The 13,950-nt window shown below is 48.8% G+C and overlaps 1 protein-coding gene across 1 annotated transcript in view; it reads right to left on the minus strand.

Moving 5' to 3' along the window:
* Positions 1–293: 293 nt before the first annotated feature.
* Positions 294–13,950, minus strand: part of LOC147685005 (uncharacterized) — a 713,619-nt gene continuing 699,962 nt past the window's right edge. Inside the window, exon 8 of the mRNA XM_086939748.1 lies at positions 294–2,194. Within this exon, the coding sequence (XP_086795874.1) occupies positions 831–2,194 (1,364 nt within the window). The 3' untranslated portion in view covers positions 294–830. The remainder of the gene's footprint in view (positions 2,195–13,950) is intronic.

The following is a 13,950-nucleotide window of genomic DNA, read 5'->3' on the forward strand; positions in this document are numbered from 1 at the left end:
AGATTGAAGTGTGATACATTGAATGAATGTAAATAGGAAACAAGAACCTCTTTGCAATATGAACAAGGTTTTTAAGGTTGTATATAGGCAGGAAGTGTTTTATTAGGAATGGATTTTTCAAATATCTTTTAGACGCACTGTAAAATTTGTGTTAAAAAAATATATATATAACATATATTGATCATGTAGATTATACACAGTGGGAAGTCTTGGTGTGTAGATGCACTAAGGGTGTATTTTGTAAATTATTTTAAAATTATTGTATCTGTTTATAAATATACAGTACACATGAGTGATGTATTTTTTTATTTATTTACAGACATGATGAAGTCGTGAGCGATGAAATGCGTTGGCTGGGCTGATTGAAATAAGTGTTTTGAAAAATGAATAAAAGTTGGATTATGAAACGGAATCACAAAACCCCTTAAAATGGAATTGGATCATATTGGATAGGTTGATACTTGTTGATGGCTTGATTCTTGGCCGAAAATAGAGCAACATAGTATATTCTCCTTTTCAATTGGTTTTTGGGTTTTAAAATAGACCTGACTCATCTTAAAATGTTCCTGGCTAGCCCTATTATTAGAGGCAAACCGTAATCTTCCCTAAAAAGTGATACTCAAACCCTTTGGTCTTCTTGTATATTTTCATATGAATGCCCACCCGCGTGGTCCACTAATCTGTCAACCCTCTTGTTGCACTACCTGTTACTCCTGGTGGATTCTACTGTGAAGTCACACATAGAAGATACCCGAAATGCTCAGTACACTTCCCCTTTAGTCACATAAACTCTCATGTGTACATACACTCAGAACTTCACTCTGACCAGCTCATTGGCTTTCCGTTTTACCTCCATGGATTTTCATGTGTTTCACAAGATTGTGCTTCAGAAAAAAACTACCCCTACATATTGGGCATGGAAAAGGCCTCTGCTCACTGTGAATTTGTTTGTGCTTTGCCAGATTGTTCTTCTGAACAAAGCCCTGCCCACATTCCAGACACTGAAATCGCTTCTCTCCTGTGTGGATTCTTTTGTGTCGCACCAAGTGCTGCTTGCAGTGGAAGTCCTTTCCACACACAGTGCACAGGAATGGCCTTTCTCCTGTGTGTATTCTCTGATGAGTTTTGAGATCAGCCTTGAACATAAAGCTCTTGCTGCAGTCCAGGCATGCAAAGGGTTTATCTCCCGAGTGGGTCTTTTGATGCCTGAGAAAAGCGACTTTTTTAAATAAGGTCTTACCACAGACTTCGCAGACAAGGGGTGTCTGACACCCAAGTGGTTTATCTCCTGTGAGATTGAGCTTATGGCTTGGAGAGGTGCTCTTCTTAGAGAAATCTTGTTTACTTTCATCGCAAGTGAAGCTCTTCTCCTCAGTGTGTGTCCTCTGATGACGTATCAGGTGCTGTTTTCGCTTGAAATTTTTCCCACAATCCATGCACAAAAAGGGTTTCTCCCCTGTGTGGATTCTCTCATGAATTATGAGATCTGCCTTCCTGGAGAACCTCCGCATGCACTCAGTACAGACAAAGGGTTTCTCTCCGGTGTGAGTCCTGCGGTGAGTCTCAAAGTTTCCTTTGTGGGTGAATTTGAGGCTACAGTCGCAGCAGCTATAAAGTTTTTCACCAGTGTGGATTCGTTGGTGCACAACCAGATGGTGCTTGAAATAGAAGCGCTTCTTGCAATCCTGACAGGCATACGGTCTCTCTTGCATGTGTGTCTTCTGGTGGCCTACAAGATGTTGCTTTCGAAAATAGCTTCTACCACAAAGATTGCATGGGAATGGTTTCTGGCCGACGTTGGTGGTGTGGGGCCCAACCAAATTCTTGTGGTTTAAAGCTAATGTGGTTTCAGCTCCTCCTAATTGCTTCTCGCCAACTTGTATCTGTTCATGGACTGCTAGATCTTCACCAGTCTTGTTTGATGTCTCCAACATATAAGCTTCTTGGTGGCTTTCCAGCTTTACCAGCGGTAGGTGGGCATTGGTTTGTTCCTCCAATTCCTGCCTGTTTTCATGTTTTACTGCAGCTGTGAAACTAGTACTGTTATACAAACCCAAAAACATTTTTTTTGAATTAATCTGATTCATGGTAAGTTGGTGTCCATTTTGATGTGGATTACTTTTTTCTGATTCAAATGCGGACTCCTCATTCTGGAGTACTTTAACCTTCATCATGGTCCCTGGTAGATGCTCACCTGCATTGCAAAATATGGAAAGAAAATAAATCTGTTATTGTATGATCTGCAAAAAGAGAAATCTATTTCACCAGATTATCTTGCCAAGATGTTTCAATAGTATGCTACCCCAAGAACCTCTTACTTCTGTTGCATGCAGATGTACAGATTATAATTTGGTGCTGGAGGATTGTTTGTTAGAGAATCATTCACCCCAGGGTTGTCAGACACAATGCTTACGATCTGGTGCTGGGGGTGGTTTGTCAGTGAGAGCAGCATCCTGCCTCTGAGAATGGAGATACACTACTTGAGATTAGGTGCTGGTAGAGGGTTGTTAATGGCAGAAGCAACCTGCCTCTAGTGATGCAGACACACTACTGACATCAGGTGCTGTGGTGGGTTGTTAGTGAGAGAAGCATACTGCCTCTGATAATGCAGACACACTACTTGAGATCAGGTGCTGGGGTGGTTTGCTAGCTAGAGTAGCATCCAGCCTCTGAGAACGTAGACAAGATCAGGTGGTGGTGGTGGTTTGTTAGCTAGATCAGCATCCTGCCTCTTAGAATCTAGACATACTACTTGAGATCAGGTGCTGGAGTGGGTTGTTAGTGAGAGAAGCACACTGCCTCTGAGAATGCAGACACACTACAGAGAGCAGGTGCTGGGTGTCGTTTGTTAATGAGAGAAGCATCCCGCCTCTGAGAATGCAGACACACTTCTTGAGATCAGGTGCTGGGTGGTTTGCTAGCTAGAGTAGCATCCAGCCTCTGAAAATGTAGACACGCTACTTGAGATCAGGTGCTGGTTTGTTTGCATTTTCAGAGGCAGGATGCAACTGTAGCTAACAAACCAGCACCTGATCTCAAGTAGCGTGTCTACATTCTCAGAGGCTGGATGCTACTCTAGCTAGCAAACCACCCAGCACCTGATCTCAAGAAGTGTGTCTGCATTCTCAGAGGCGGGATGCTTCTCTCATTAACAAACGACACCCAGCACCTGCTCTCTGCAGTGTGTCTGCATTCTCAGAGGCAGTGTGCTTCTCTCACTAACAACCCACCCCAGCACCTGATCTCAAGTAGTATGTCTAGATTCTAAGAGGCAGGATGCTGATCTAGCTAACAAACCACCACCACCACCACCATCACCACCACCTGATCTAGTCTACATTCTCAGAGGCGGGATGCTACTCTAGCTAGCAAACCACCCCAGCACCTGATCTCAAGTAGTGTGTCAGCATTGTCAAAGGCAGGATGCTTCTCTCATTAACACACCCCACCACCTGATCTCAGTAGTTTGTCTGTATTTTCAGAGGCAGGATGCAACTGTAGCTGACACACTACTGAGATCAGGTGGTGGGGTGTGTTAATGAGAGAAGCATCCTGCCTCCGACAATGCTGGGAGAAAATTACAAAAAACAATTTGATGGACAGAATGTAGATCAATGTCTTACATTCACCCCAGTACAAGGATCTGGGCCTAAATCCATCGTTTTTTGCACTCCACACCACCCTGGGTTAGATAATGGCTTTATGCAAATCAGCTCTGACCCTGTGCCCCATGGGAACAGTCCAGTCCGAACTACACAGCCATATCTTTCCCAGACCGGAATCAAGCATCCGAGGACCGGACCGGTTTCGAGGTAACACCTCTCATCAGCCCGGCTAGCTTGACTCCAGTGGTGTGGAGGCTCTGGGACCCACGTCTGAGCTACCCCAGTACCCTCAGGGAGAAACTTACAAAAAACAATTTGATGGACAGAATGTAGATCAATGTCTTACATTCGCCCCAGTACAAGGATCTGGGCCTAAATCCATCGTTTTTTGCACTCCACACCACCCTGGGTTAGATGCCCAGACGTGGGTCCCAGGCACTCCACACCACTGGAGTCAAGCTAGCCGGGCTGATGAGGTGTGCATATTCCGACAATGCTGACACACTACTTGAGATCAGGTGCTGGGGTGGTTTGTTAGTGAATCCCCCTCTCACACCTAAAAAAAACACCTTAGCGAGTGTAACACATAGTCTGTATTACACCAACCCACCTTTTCTAACTTGCATCAGCACTCTTTTAAATAGGTCCTGAGGAAAGCCAGATTAATCCTAAGGCACTGGCTGAAACATGTCGACCGATAATGGATGTAGGAGATCGTAACTCACCACCAAACATCCTCTTGCCTTATTTTTAACCGCTGACGGTGGCCGAGTCATTAAAATGTAATTTACCCTCGGGTACTGGGACCCCCGCCAAGCCGTTTTAATTGTCACGTCACTAAAACCCCAACACTGCACTTTCAGTAATATACCAGCTCCGCTGTAATCAGGCGTTGTAGCACACCCAGGACACATTAGGTGTTACAGGGTGGGCCCGATGATGAAGCATGCCACCAACTAGGTTGGTGGGTGAGGGCTTCATGAATACACCTACAAGGTGCCAACTGACAAAACTAGTCAGAGTCCAACCCATAAAGTCATATGTAGCTAGTCTTCTTTGTTGATACATATGTTAAAGGTAGGATATGTACTGGTGTGTGTGACATGAACTGGTGGTGAATTACAATGTATTTCGGCTTTCTCCTCTGCAAGGCTATCTGTCCCATAAGATAGAATGGGAGTTTGCTTATAACACCTTGTAAGCATATCTTCACATTGGGACAAAATTTGGAAATAGAGTTTAGTATGCTTGGACTCAGAATGTAACAATGCCTCTTTTAGTAAAGGTTTTAATGTTCTGTGTTTGAAAATACCACTTTTAGAAAGTAGGTACTTTCTTGCTAAGCCATCCTATGTGCCTCTGCTGGTTTTGTGGATTGACTGTCTGGCTTTGGAGTGACAAGGTCTGGAGATGTGCATTCACTGTCCGACAGCCACGAGAGGTTGATGTGTGTCCTGCCTTTTCTGGATGAGTCAGGGCTGGGCTGAATAAACATGGGCTGCATTTAGTATAGTGGGAGGAGATTTCCTTGCATGGGCCCGGTCTGCCTCACATAACGCTGTCTCTACCTCCTGCTGGGAAGCTGAGCCAGAGAGGACACAACTCGTTTGGACTGAGCCCAGAGTCTCTCTGCCTGAGAGAGTAAAGATAAACTGAGTATAAATATAGGGACCTAAACCCCAGAACTTTAGAACACCCTGGAATCAAGGAACCTACCAAGAAGAAGAGCTGCCAGGAGAACCCTGCCCCTTATCTGTGTTGTTGCTCTGTAGGGTTTGGCCTGCACTTGCTGCTTCTGCCTTGTGCAGTGAAAGGACTGGACTGAACTTTCTGAACTTCTGCGGAGTATGTCCAAGGGCTTGAAGTAAAGCTTGCCTTCTGTTCTGAAGTCTCAGGGACTGCAAAGACTTAACCAACCTTTGAGTACAGCTTCTGGAACCTTTGTTTCAGTTGCCACAGAGAAGGAAAAAAAAGCAAGACTCCGTTGCTGGCTCCGTACACTGAAGGCGCCGCCTTCATATCTTGCACCGCAACCCTGGTCTCACTGATGATGACGACCGCCCTTTACCGAGCTGGTGACCTGTGGGCATGGAAACTCCACCCCGTTTCGCTTCACTTCACCGCTCTGGCCTCACCAACGCTGTTGTTGCCTTCTGACTTCGACAACCATCACTGCATCATGGCTGGGGCACCGCTCGTAGGTTTCATGAGACACCGCCTCGTACCACACAGCATTCAGGGACGACCGATGCCAGCTCCCGCTAACCGGCTCTGTTGCTTGCACTGTGACCTACCAGCACTGCAACAAGCACTGCCTCACTCCGCATCATAGCCCTAGTGTCACCACCGCCGCTGGACAGTCGCCAGCATGCCGCTGCCTGAACCGCGCCTTGAGGGCACCGTACACTGCACCACTTGACTTCTCATCACAACTGCGACGGTTGCCATGACCTGCACGCACTGTATCGGCAGCAACGGAAAATGTACTGTTTACAAGTCTGCTGACACCCCCCAACCAACGTGGTCAGACAGAACTGTTGGATTCTGTTGTTTTCAGTATCGCTGTAGCCCCTGACAGAGCACCCAACTTGGAAGAACTGTGTTTTTGATATTTCTGCAATTTTAAAAGGCTAACTTGCAAAGTATATATTTTTAAGTACTGCATGTGGACTCATAGTTTTGGTCTTCTTTTGGATCCATAAAAAGATTGGATTTTTTTCTAAACTGGTGTAGTGTTCTTTTGTAGTGTTTTCACTGTAATATTTATGTGCAAATGCTTTACACACTGCCTCTGAGATAAGCCTGACTGCTCGGGCCAAGCTACCAAGGGGGTAGCAGGGGTTATTTTAGGAGTGTAACTCCCCTACCCAGGGTAGGGAGAAGGGTCCCTACTTGAACAAAGGTGCAAACAATTGCTAATTAGAGCCCCCAACTTCTAACAATGGTTGTCAGCGGTGAGGGTAGGACTTGCGTGTGTCCTTGACTTACAGTGATTGGTGTGCATTACTACCATATTGCAGAACATTGTGTACCACATATTGTTTCTTTTCGGTCTATTTTTGTGATCCCATCATTTGTTAACTAACTTCCTACTGCATCATGTCTGGTACAACAGCATCATCCATTGCATTCTTAGGTAACCTTTGAGGAGGAAAGTTTGGGAACCTACGTCAAAGAGTTGAAGCCATTTGTAATAACCTAAATGTCCAAGTCAGAGGACTCACATCGAAGGAGGAGCTACAAAAGGCGTTGAGGGCCTGGGTAGCAGCCAGACATGCCTATGGGCGGTATGGAGACCTTAGTGGGAAGGCAGAGGAGCCTACCCCTAGGGTGGATGTGCTTTTGAGAGGGGCGGTCCCTCCAGGCAGCAGTGCTTTGTCCGCAGAAGAGCTGGAGGACAGAAGGGAGGCCAGGAGGCATGAGATAGAGCTTGAGAGGCTCAAGATGGAATAGCAAAGAAATGTTCTAGACCATGAGCGTGGGCTCAAGGAGCTGGAGTTGAAAAGCACATCTAGCACTCAACTCTTCAGTGCAGACAGATAGAATTATACACATCCCTAAAAATGTAGGCAAGGCAAGGAATTCAAGAAGGGGGACAAATTACAAAGGTGGTTTCAGGGTTATGAGGCACCTACCCAGATGAATGGGGTCGCTGAGAAGAATTGGGGGGCAGGGTTGTGGCCCCTCTTTCCAGAGAAAGCAAGGGATTCCCTGATAGCTTTGCATAAGCTGCAGAACCTCACCCACTGACATGAAAGACGCCCTTCTCACCAGGTGTGGTCTCACTCATGAAAAGTGCATGGATCAGTTTAGTTTTAGGTTTAAAGATTTTCAGGGGTTCTACAACTTGATTGCATGAGAGCACTTATCCGGTCTATGTTTTGCAGAGCCGCACAACCACTTAGTGGATAGTAAGCTGACTGAGCCCAGGAAGTTAGCTATGGAGGTGGCCCGCTGGGTGAATACCAGGGTCCACTAGAAAGTGTATGGGGAATACTAAGCCAAAGGTGGGCAGGGTCCCAAACAGAAGAGTGGCGGGGACAAGGGTAAAGTTGTGGAGAAGTGTGGCTCACTGGTTAGAGCAGGCAGACCCTGAAGCAGAGGTCAGACCCGGGACCAGGGTTCAATTCCCGACGCGGCAGGGTCTTGAGCTCAAATGTCCACGGACTCGATAATTCTCGCTTCGGTGCCTGACCTAATCATGGGTTCACACTCTGCAACTCTGGGCATTAAGCTTGCTTAATCTCCACAACGGCCCCCCCATGGCGGGATGCCTGGCTTTCACCCTGGGGATGCCCTGTAGGGGCTATCTCACAGGGAAAAGCCAGGACGGGTTCCCAAGGCAAGCGCCGAGATACCTTCCCGGTGATTCGAGCGCTATATAAGAACATACAAAAAAAAAAAAAGTATTGGAGTTCTCTACAGGGCTACAAACTAATTCCCAGGGTAAAGTTTCCCATCCCCCAGGAGACAAGAAAGCAGTGGTCTTTTTAGGAAAGCCTGCAGAGACAGGTACCCGCAAGTGCTATGCCTGTGAGCAGGTGGGTCACTTAAAGTGTCCCAAGAGGGCACAGCCACCCACTGGTGGGCAGACCAAGGTGTTGGCTAGTGTAGCGCTTGGGGAGAAAGGGTACCCACAGGAGGATGGGGATCCCACAGAAATGACTCTCGTCTCACTAGGGGACAGTGAGATGGTCCTAGGTGCCTGCTAACACTAAGAAATACAGCGCCTTGGTGACCATCAATGGGAATAGGGTAGAGGATCTCAGAGATACCGGAGCCAGTGGGACCTTAGTCTGGTGTCACCTAGTCTCTGAGGAGCAAGTATTCCCCGGGGCATTCCACAAGTAGGGCTGCCATTGTATGGTAGCGCAGGTTCTCCTTGAATGGGGGATCTTAGGTCCCTTGAGGGTGGTTGTGAGCCCTACCATGCCTGTAGATTGTCAGGTCGGAAACAACCTGGAGCAATTTTTGAGGAAGGATGTTGAGCTCAGGTCTCACTTGGAGATGCTTGGGTTTTCAGAGTGTCTTCCAAAAAAGAGTTTGGCCCTTATGGACAGAAGTGGGGTAAGGGCCCAAATGCTTTATACAAAAAGAGAAAGGAACCCACACTTCAATGTATTTCATACCATTCAGTTTTGGATGAAAAGATAAACAAAGCTTAATATGTTTATCAGGGCGATTATTTGCGCCGTTTTTATTCATCAATTTTGTGAAAAAAGGTAAATTTGGTGGATATTATTAATGACAAGAGAAATTACACTGCTATTTACGTACTGACCAAAAAAGTCGTGATGCCTAATCTTTACAACACATAAATCAAATTACATGAACAATGTGAAGACATATAACTAGTGTAAATAATAATGCAAAAAAGTGATAACATTTCTAAAAAGAAGGGAAAGTAGTCAAGGTATTTTTCCGTGACATCAATATGAGCATTTCCCAGTGATACGTGTGCTTAAATGCTCATATTGATGTCTCTTTTTGGGTTTTCAGAGTGGGCATGTGTGATCACTGGGTCCATGGCATCAAGAAAGGGTGATCAGGAGGACCTGGAGCCTGAAACAGTGGCGCAGGTTCCTGCCAAGAGAATGGGCAGGGGGCACAGAAAACCCGCCCTGGAGGTTCCCACGATCCGGGAGGAGGCTGACCTTGAGGGGGAAGCTCCGGACACATTATACACTTACTATCTTCCTCCTCATTGCAAGGCGTTCCCCACTTGGCTGTAAATGATCTAACACGAAAAGTCCCGTACCTACATTTTGAATACAATATTTTTGCAAGTTGAGGTTCTATTTGATCAAGAAAAACCTCAAAACAAGGGACGGGTTTACCCATCAGGTAATCATTCGTGAGCGGGCCAGCCCTCATATTCTGTGCAACTTTTGAAACAGAATGGCTCCAGTAAATCCTCTTAAGTTCATTTCTTGAATTGAGAGTCAATTTTTCTGGGTGAAGCCAGAACTCGCAAAGCCCCAGGTCTATTAGCCATCTACGTATGTTAGTCAACCAAGGGATGGTTACATGTATATCTAGTGCAATGAGTTCTTTCAGTGCCTGCCTATAAATAAAAAGTTTGTCAGTAACCCATAGCCTAATCCAGTATAATAGGGTCATCAAAACTGCCCGGTCCTCAATACGTTTTAAACCCAGGTCATAAACATATGGAATCACCGGGGTACTTTGGGGCAAGGGGATCATTGCTCTTAAAACCCTATTTTCTCCCATAGTAATTGTGGAAGTTTGCTCCCCACCCCACAACTCAGAACCATAGAGGGCAGCGGTTTGGGCCTTCGATTTATATACCTCCAATGCCAGAGTGATGGATTTGGTGTAGGTAGCATGGAGCTTTTTCAGGATGGGTACTGAATTTTGCATTGAAATTGTCCCTTATTTTCTGATGTGGGGCGCCATGAAAGCTTAGAATCTAGGATCACTCCTAAATAAACTAAATTATGAACCCTCTCTATTACTGCACCATTTAGTGTGCTATTGTTTTTAAAACTTTTATGGGGCCTGATACACCTGTCTTTAGTTTTTAGGGGATTTAATGCCAGACCCTTTTCTGTACAGTACTCATCCAGCTTATTAAGGAGATTCTGCAATCCCCTAGGGGTTTGTCAAAGCAAGATAGTATCATCCGCAAAAGTCAGGGCACATACGTGGGAGCCACCTAGTTGGGGAGAGTCATGGTTTGAATTCAGCAAGGAGTCCACCATATCATTGATGTAAAGGAGGAAAAAGGTTGGCACCAGGACGCACACCTCTCCTCACCAGGTTCTCCTCCGTTAGTTCTCCGCCTAATCCCCAACTGACTTTTGCAAAGTTATTTTCATGAAGTCTTATCAATTGCACCAGGATGTTTTTGGGGACACCTTGTTTTAACAGGTTTACCCACAGTAGATCTCTTGGAACTAAGTCAAAAGCGGCCTTAAAATCAATGAAGGCCACATACAAGTTACCCGATCTTAGTTTAGTGTATTTCCAGGCAATGGTTAGCAGCCTAAACACCTGGTCTATGGTGCTGGTTCTTTTTCTGAACCCAGCCTGGTAAGGGAACAGTATATTGTTATCTGTTAAACAATCATTTAACTTTTCCAAGATCTGCTTTGAGTATATTTTTTGGGTAATATCTATCAAACTGATAGGCCTGTAGTTGGCGGGATTGTCCCTGCAGCCCTTCTTGTGTATAAGGACAATCACCGCCCCCTTCCATGACACAAGAATGGGCTAACCACTGCTTATTGCGTTACACAATAGATTCATGTACGGGGCCCATACATCTGGACCATGTCTAAAAAGATCCCCCGGGACATTGTCGGGCCCTGGAGCTTTCGATGTAGTGGAGCAATCTTTTCAGATTTTAACAGCTCGTTGATTATACATAAATTCTGAGTTGATTTAGAATCCGCAGGTGGGGGGCGTGGCCAAGATGGCGGAGTGAGCGTTCGCACTCTCTGCAAGCTCCCGTAATCCCGAACCCCTGTGCCTCCTTTATTAGCAGATCTCCCCCCAAAAGGCTGGGGATCTGTTAGGAGATTGAGAGATTGCCCAGCGACGACAAAAGTGGTGCTGTTGGCTCCGGGGACTGCCGTCCTAGAGCCCAAGGAACGCGACCGGAGGCCGAGACGGCACGGCGAGACGTTCACAGGCTGAGGCCACGAGGCTCGAGCCAGCCCGGAGACGCCCTGTGGTGGAGTAGCCTGCTGGAGAATTAAGGCGGGACTCGCTTTGGCGGCCTCCGGTGCAGAGCGAAGGGGCGCGTGTGCCCGGTGCTCAGTGGCGACAGACTACTACCCGATGCTCCGGTGCGGATCAATACGCGAGGCCGAGGATGAGGCCTAGCGGCAGACTCTTTTGAAGTGAACTTCTACCGGTGGCAGCAGCTCGCCGAGGGACCGGAGTGGGAAGCCCCGTGGCAGGCTACAGCACCGAGCAAGCGGTGGAGTGCAAATGCCCGACGCCCGGAGGTGAGAGGCTTGAACCCGGAGCGCTAACGCAGATCGCTACGCGAGGCTGGGGATGAGGCCTAGCGGCAGGCTCCCTCGAAGCGACCTTCTTCCGGAGGCAGAGACTTGCCGAGGGACCGGAACGGAAATCCCCGTGGCAGACTACCGCGTCGAGCGGTGGAGTGCGGAAGCCCGGCGCCCGGAGGTGAGAGACTTGAACCCGGAGCGCTGACGCAGATCGCTACGCGGGACCGGGGATGAGGCCTAGTGGCAAGCTCCCTTGAAGCGGACTTCTTCCAGCGGCATGCTGAGGGACCGGAGTGGGAATCCCCCGTGGCAGACTACAGCGCCGACCGGGGAAGTGCGACTGCCCGGTGCTCGGAGGTGAGAGACTTGGCTCCGGAACGCTGGCGCAGATCGCTACGCAAGGCCGAGGGTGAGGCCTAGCGGAGAGCTCCCTTGAAGTGACCCTACTCCGGCTGAAACAGCCCACCAGAGGAACAGAGAGCGGGACTCACCGTAGCAGACTCCGAGTGGGGAGAACGAGTGTCTGGTGCCCGGAGACGACGGACTTAGGTGCAGTTTACTACGTGAGACCGGGGAGGCGGCCTGGCGGAGGGCCCCTCCGAAGCGTATTCTCTCCAACCGGCCGCTGATTTGATCTGTGGAGCTGGCCGCGGACCGTGGTTGAGGCACCAGGCGCCCGGAGTAAGGATACCGCGGCAAGTGCTTAGAAAGTGACGGTGTGCTCCCTTGGGGTCCTCACCGGCAGCATGGCCGGCAACAGAGGGAACAAGAAGGGGGACCGGACACTACCGGAAATGCTTAATAGAGGGCCAGCGAGGCAAGACAGGGGGCAACAATCGCCAGGCCACTCGAGCAGCTCCCAAGGGGCTGCAGGGGAGGAACCTCCGGTGACTAGATCCTTCCTCGAGTCCCTCTTTAGCTCGCTTAGGGAAGATTTCCAAGCACTGAAGCAGGAAGTTGCGGGGGAAGTCCGGGAGGTGCGAAGAGAGGTTGATGGTCTTGGCGAGAGAGTGTCAACTATGGAGGAAGCTGGTCACTCCCGGGACGAAGAAATTGCACAGCTGCAGCAAGAGGTGTTGCGCATAAGGGATCAACAACTCGACCTCCAAGCGCACAATGAGGACCTCGAGAACCGGTCCCGTCGCAACAACATCCGGGTCCGGGGAATTCCGTCTGGAGAAGAGGGTGAGGACATAGCTGGGTATCTAAGAGACCTCTTTAGGGAGATACTGGGAGAGCCGGATGATTTCACCATCAGAATAGACAGAGCTCACAGGGTGGGCCCGGCACGCAGAGCCTCTGCACCCCCCCTGATATCTTGGCTTTCCTAACGGACTATCCCTTGAAGGAGCGGATTCTCCGTGAGGCACGACAGCAGCAGTCCCTGCGCTTCCGGGGGCACCAGGTCGCTCTCTTCCAGGATTTATTGATAATCACACTCCAGAAGCGTAAGGGATCAAAATTGCAAAGGACTTCCTGAGGGATCACAACACGCAGTACTCCTGGGGCCATCCCTTCCGCCTTATTTTTAGGTGGTACAGGACTTTACATCAGCTTCGCTCCTTCCAGGACACCTGCGGAGTACTTTGAATAACCGCAACGGACGACGCGGCCCCCACCCCTCGCCGACGGCGTGCTATCAGGGACGGTTGGCAGACGATCCCGGCGCGGCGATCCTCTGCATCTTCTGCCCGGCCAGACTCACCGACTATCCGAGCAGACATGGCCAATGCAGTCCAAGAAGTAGCCAGAGACACGGCATCTACTGAAGTTGCTCTGACAGCCTGAATGTACTCCGGGGGGAGATCGACACAGCCTTTCAGATGACCCAGGTTTGGGAGTTCGGGGGCAGGGGGTGGCGGGGGGGTGGGCAGTGGCTGGACGTCCACTTGAGTAACTTTCCGCAGACTTGTCCGCTGAGGACCGGACTGGGACAATGGAATTTTGGGACCAGTTGGTGGGGCGTGAGGGGAAGGGGTTGTTGAGGATGTTTCGTTTTTGGGTTGGGGAGAGAGGGTTGGAGGGGGGGAGTTGGGGAGTTTTGGGTAGGGGTTTGGGGGTGGATGGGGGAGGGGGGGGGAGTCGTCCAGTGTACCATGTAGGTCCTAGCAGCCTCAGCTGCGCTTATCTACCTTGCCTTGCCCGGGCGGGGACGCCTCGCTTTCATGTATACCCTTTTCCATGCCTCCCAGCACTTTTAAGGTGGTGACTCTTAACGTACGTGGCCTCAACAACCCGGTTAAGAGACGGGCGGTCCTGTCTCTCCTGGAGATCACTCACGCTGACATATGTCTCCTTCAAGAGACGCATCTACTCCAGCAGGACACTCACAGGATGCGTTCGCATAAATTTTCTACACAGTTTCA

This window comes from Lissotriton vulgaris, chromosome 10, assembly GCF_964263255.1.
Source record: "Lissotriton vulgaris chromosome 10, aLisVul1.2, whole genome shotgun sequence".
Classification (NCBI taxonomy): Eukaryota; Metazoa; Chordata; class Amphibia; order Caudata; family Salamandridae; genus Lissotriton; species Lissotriton vulgaris.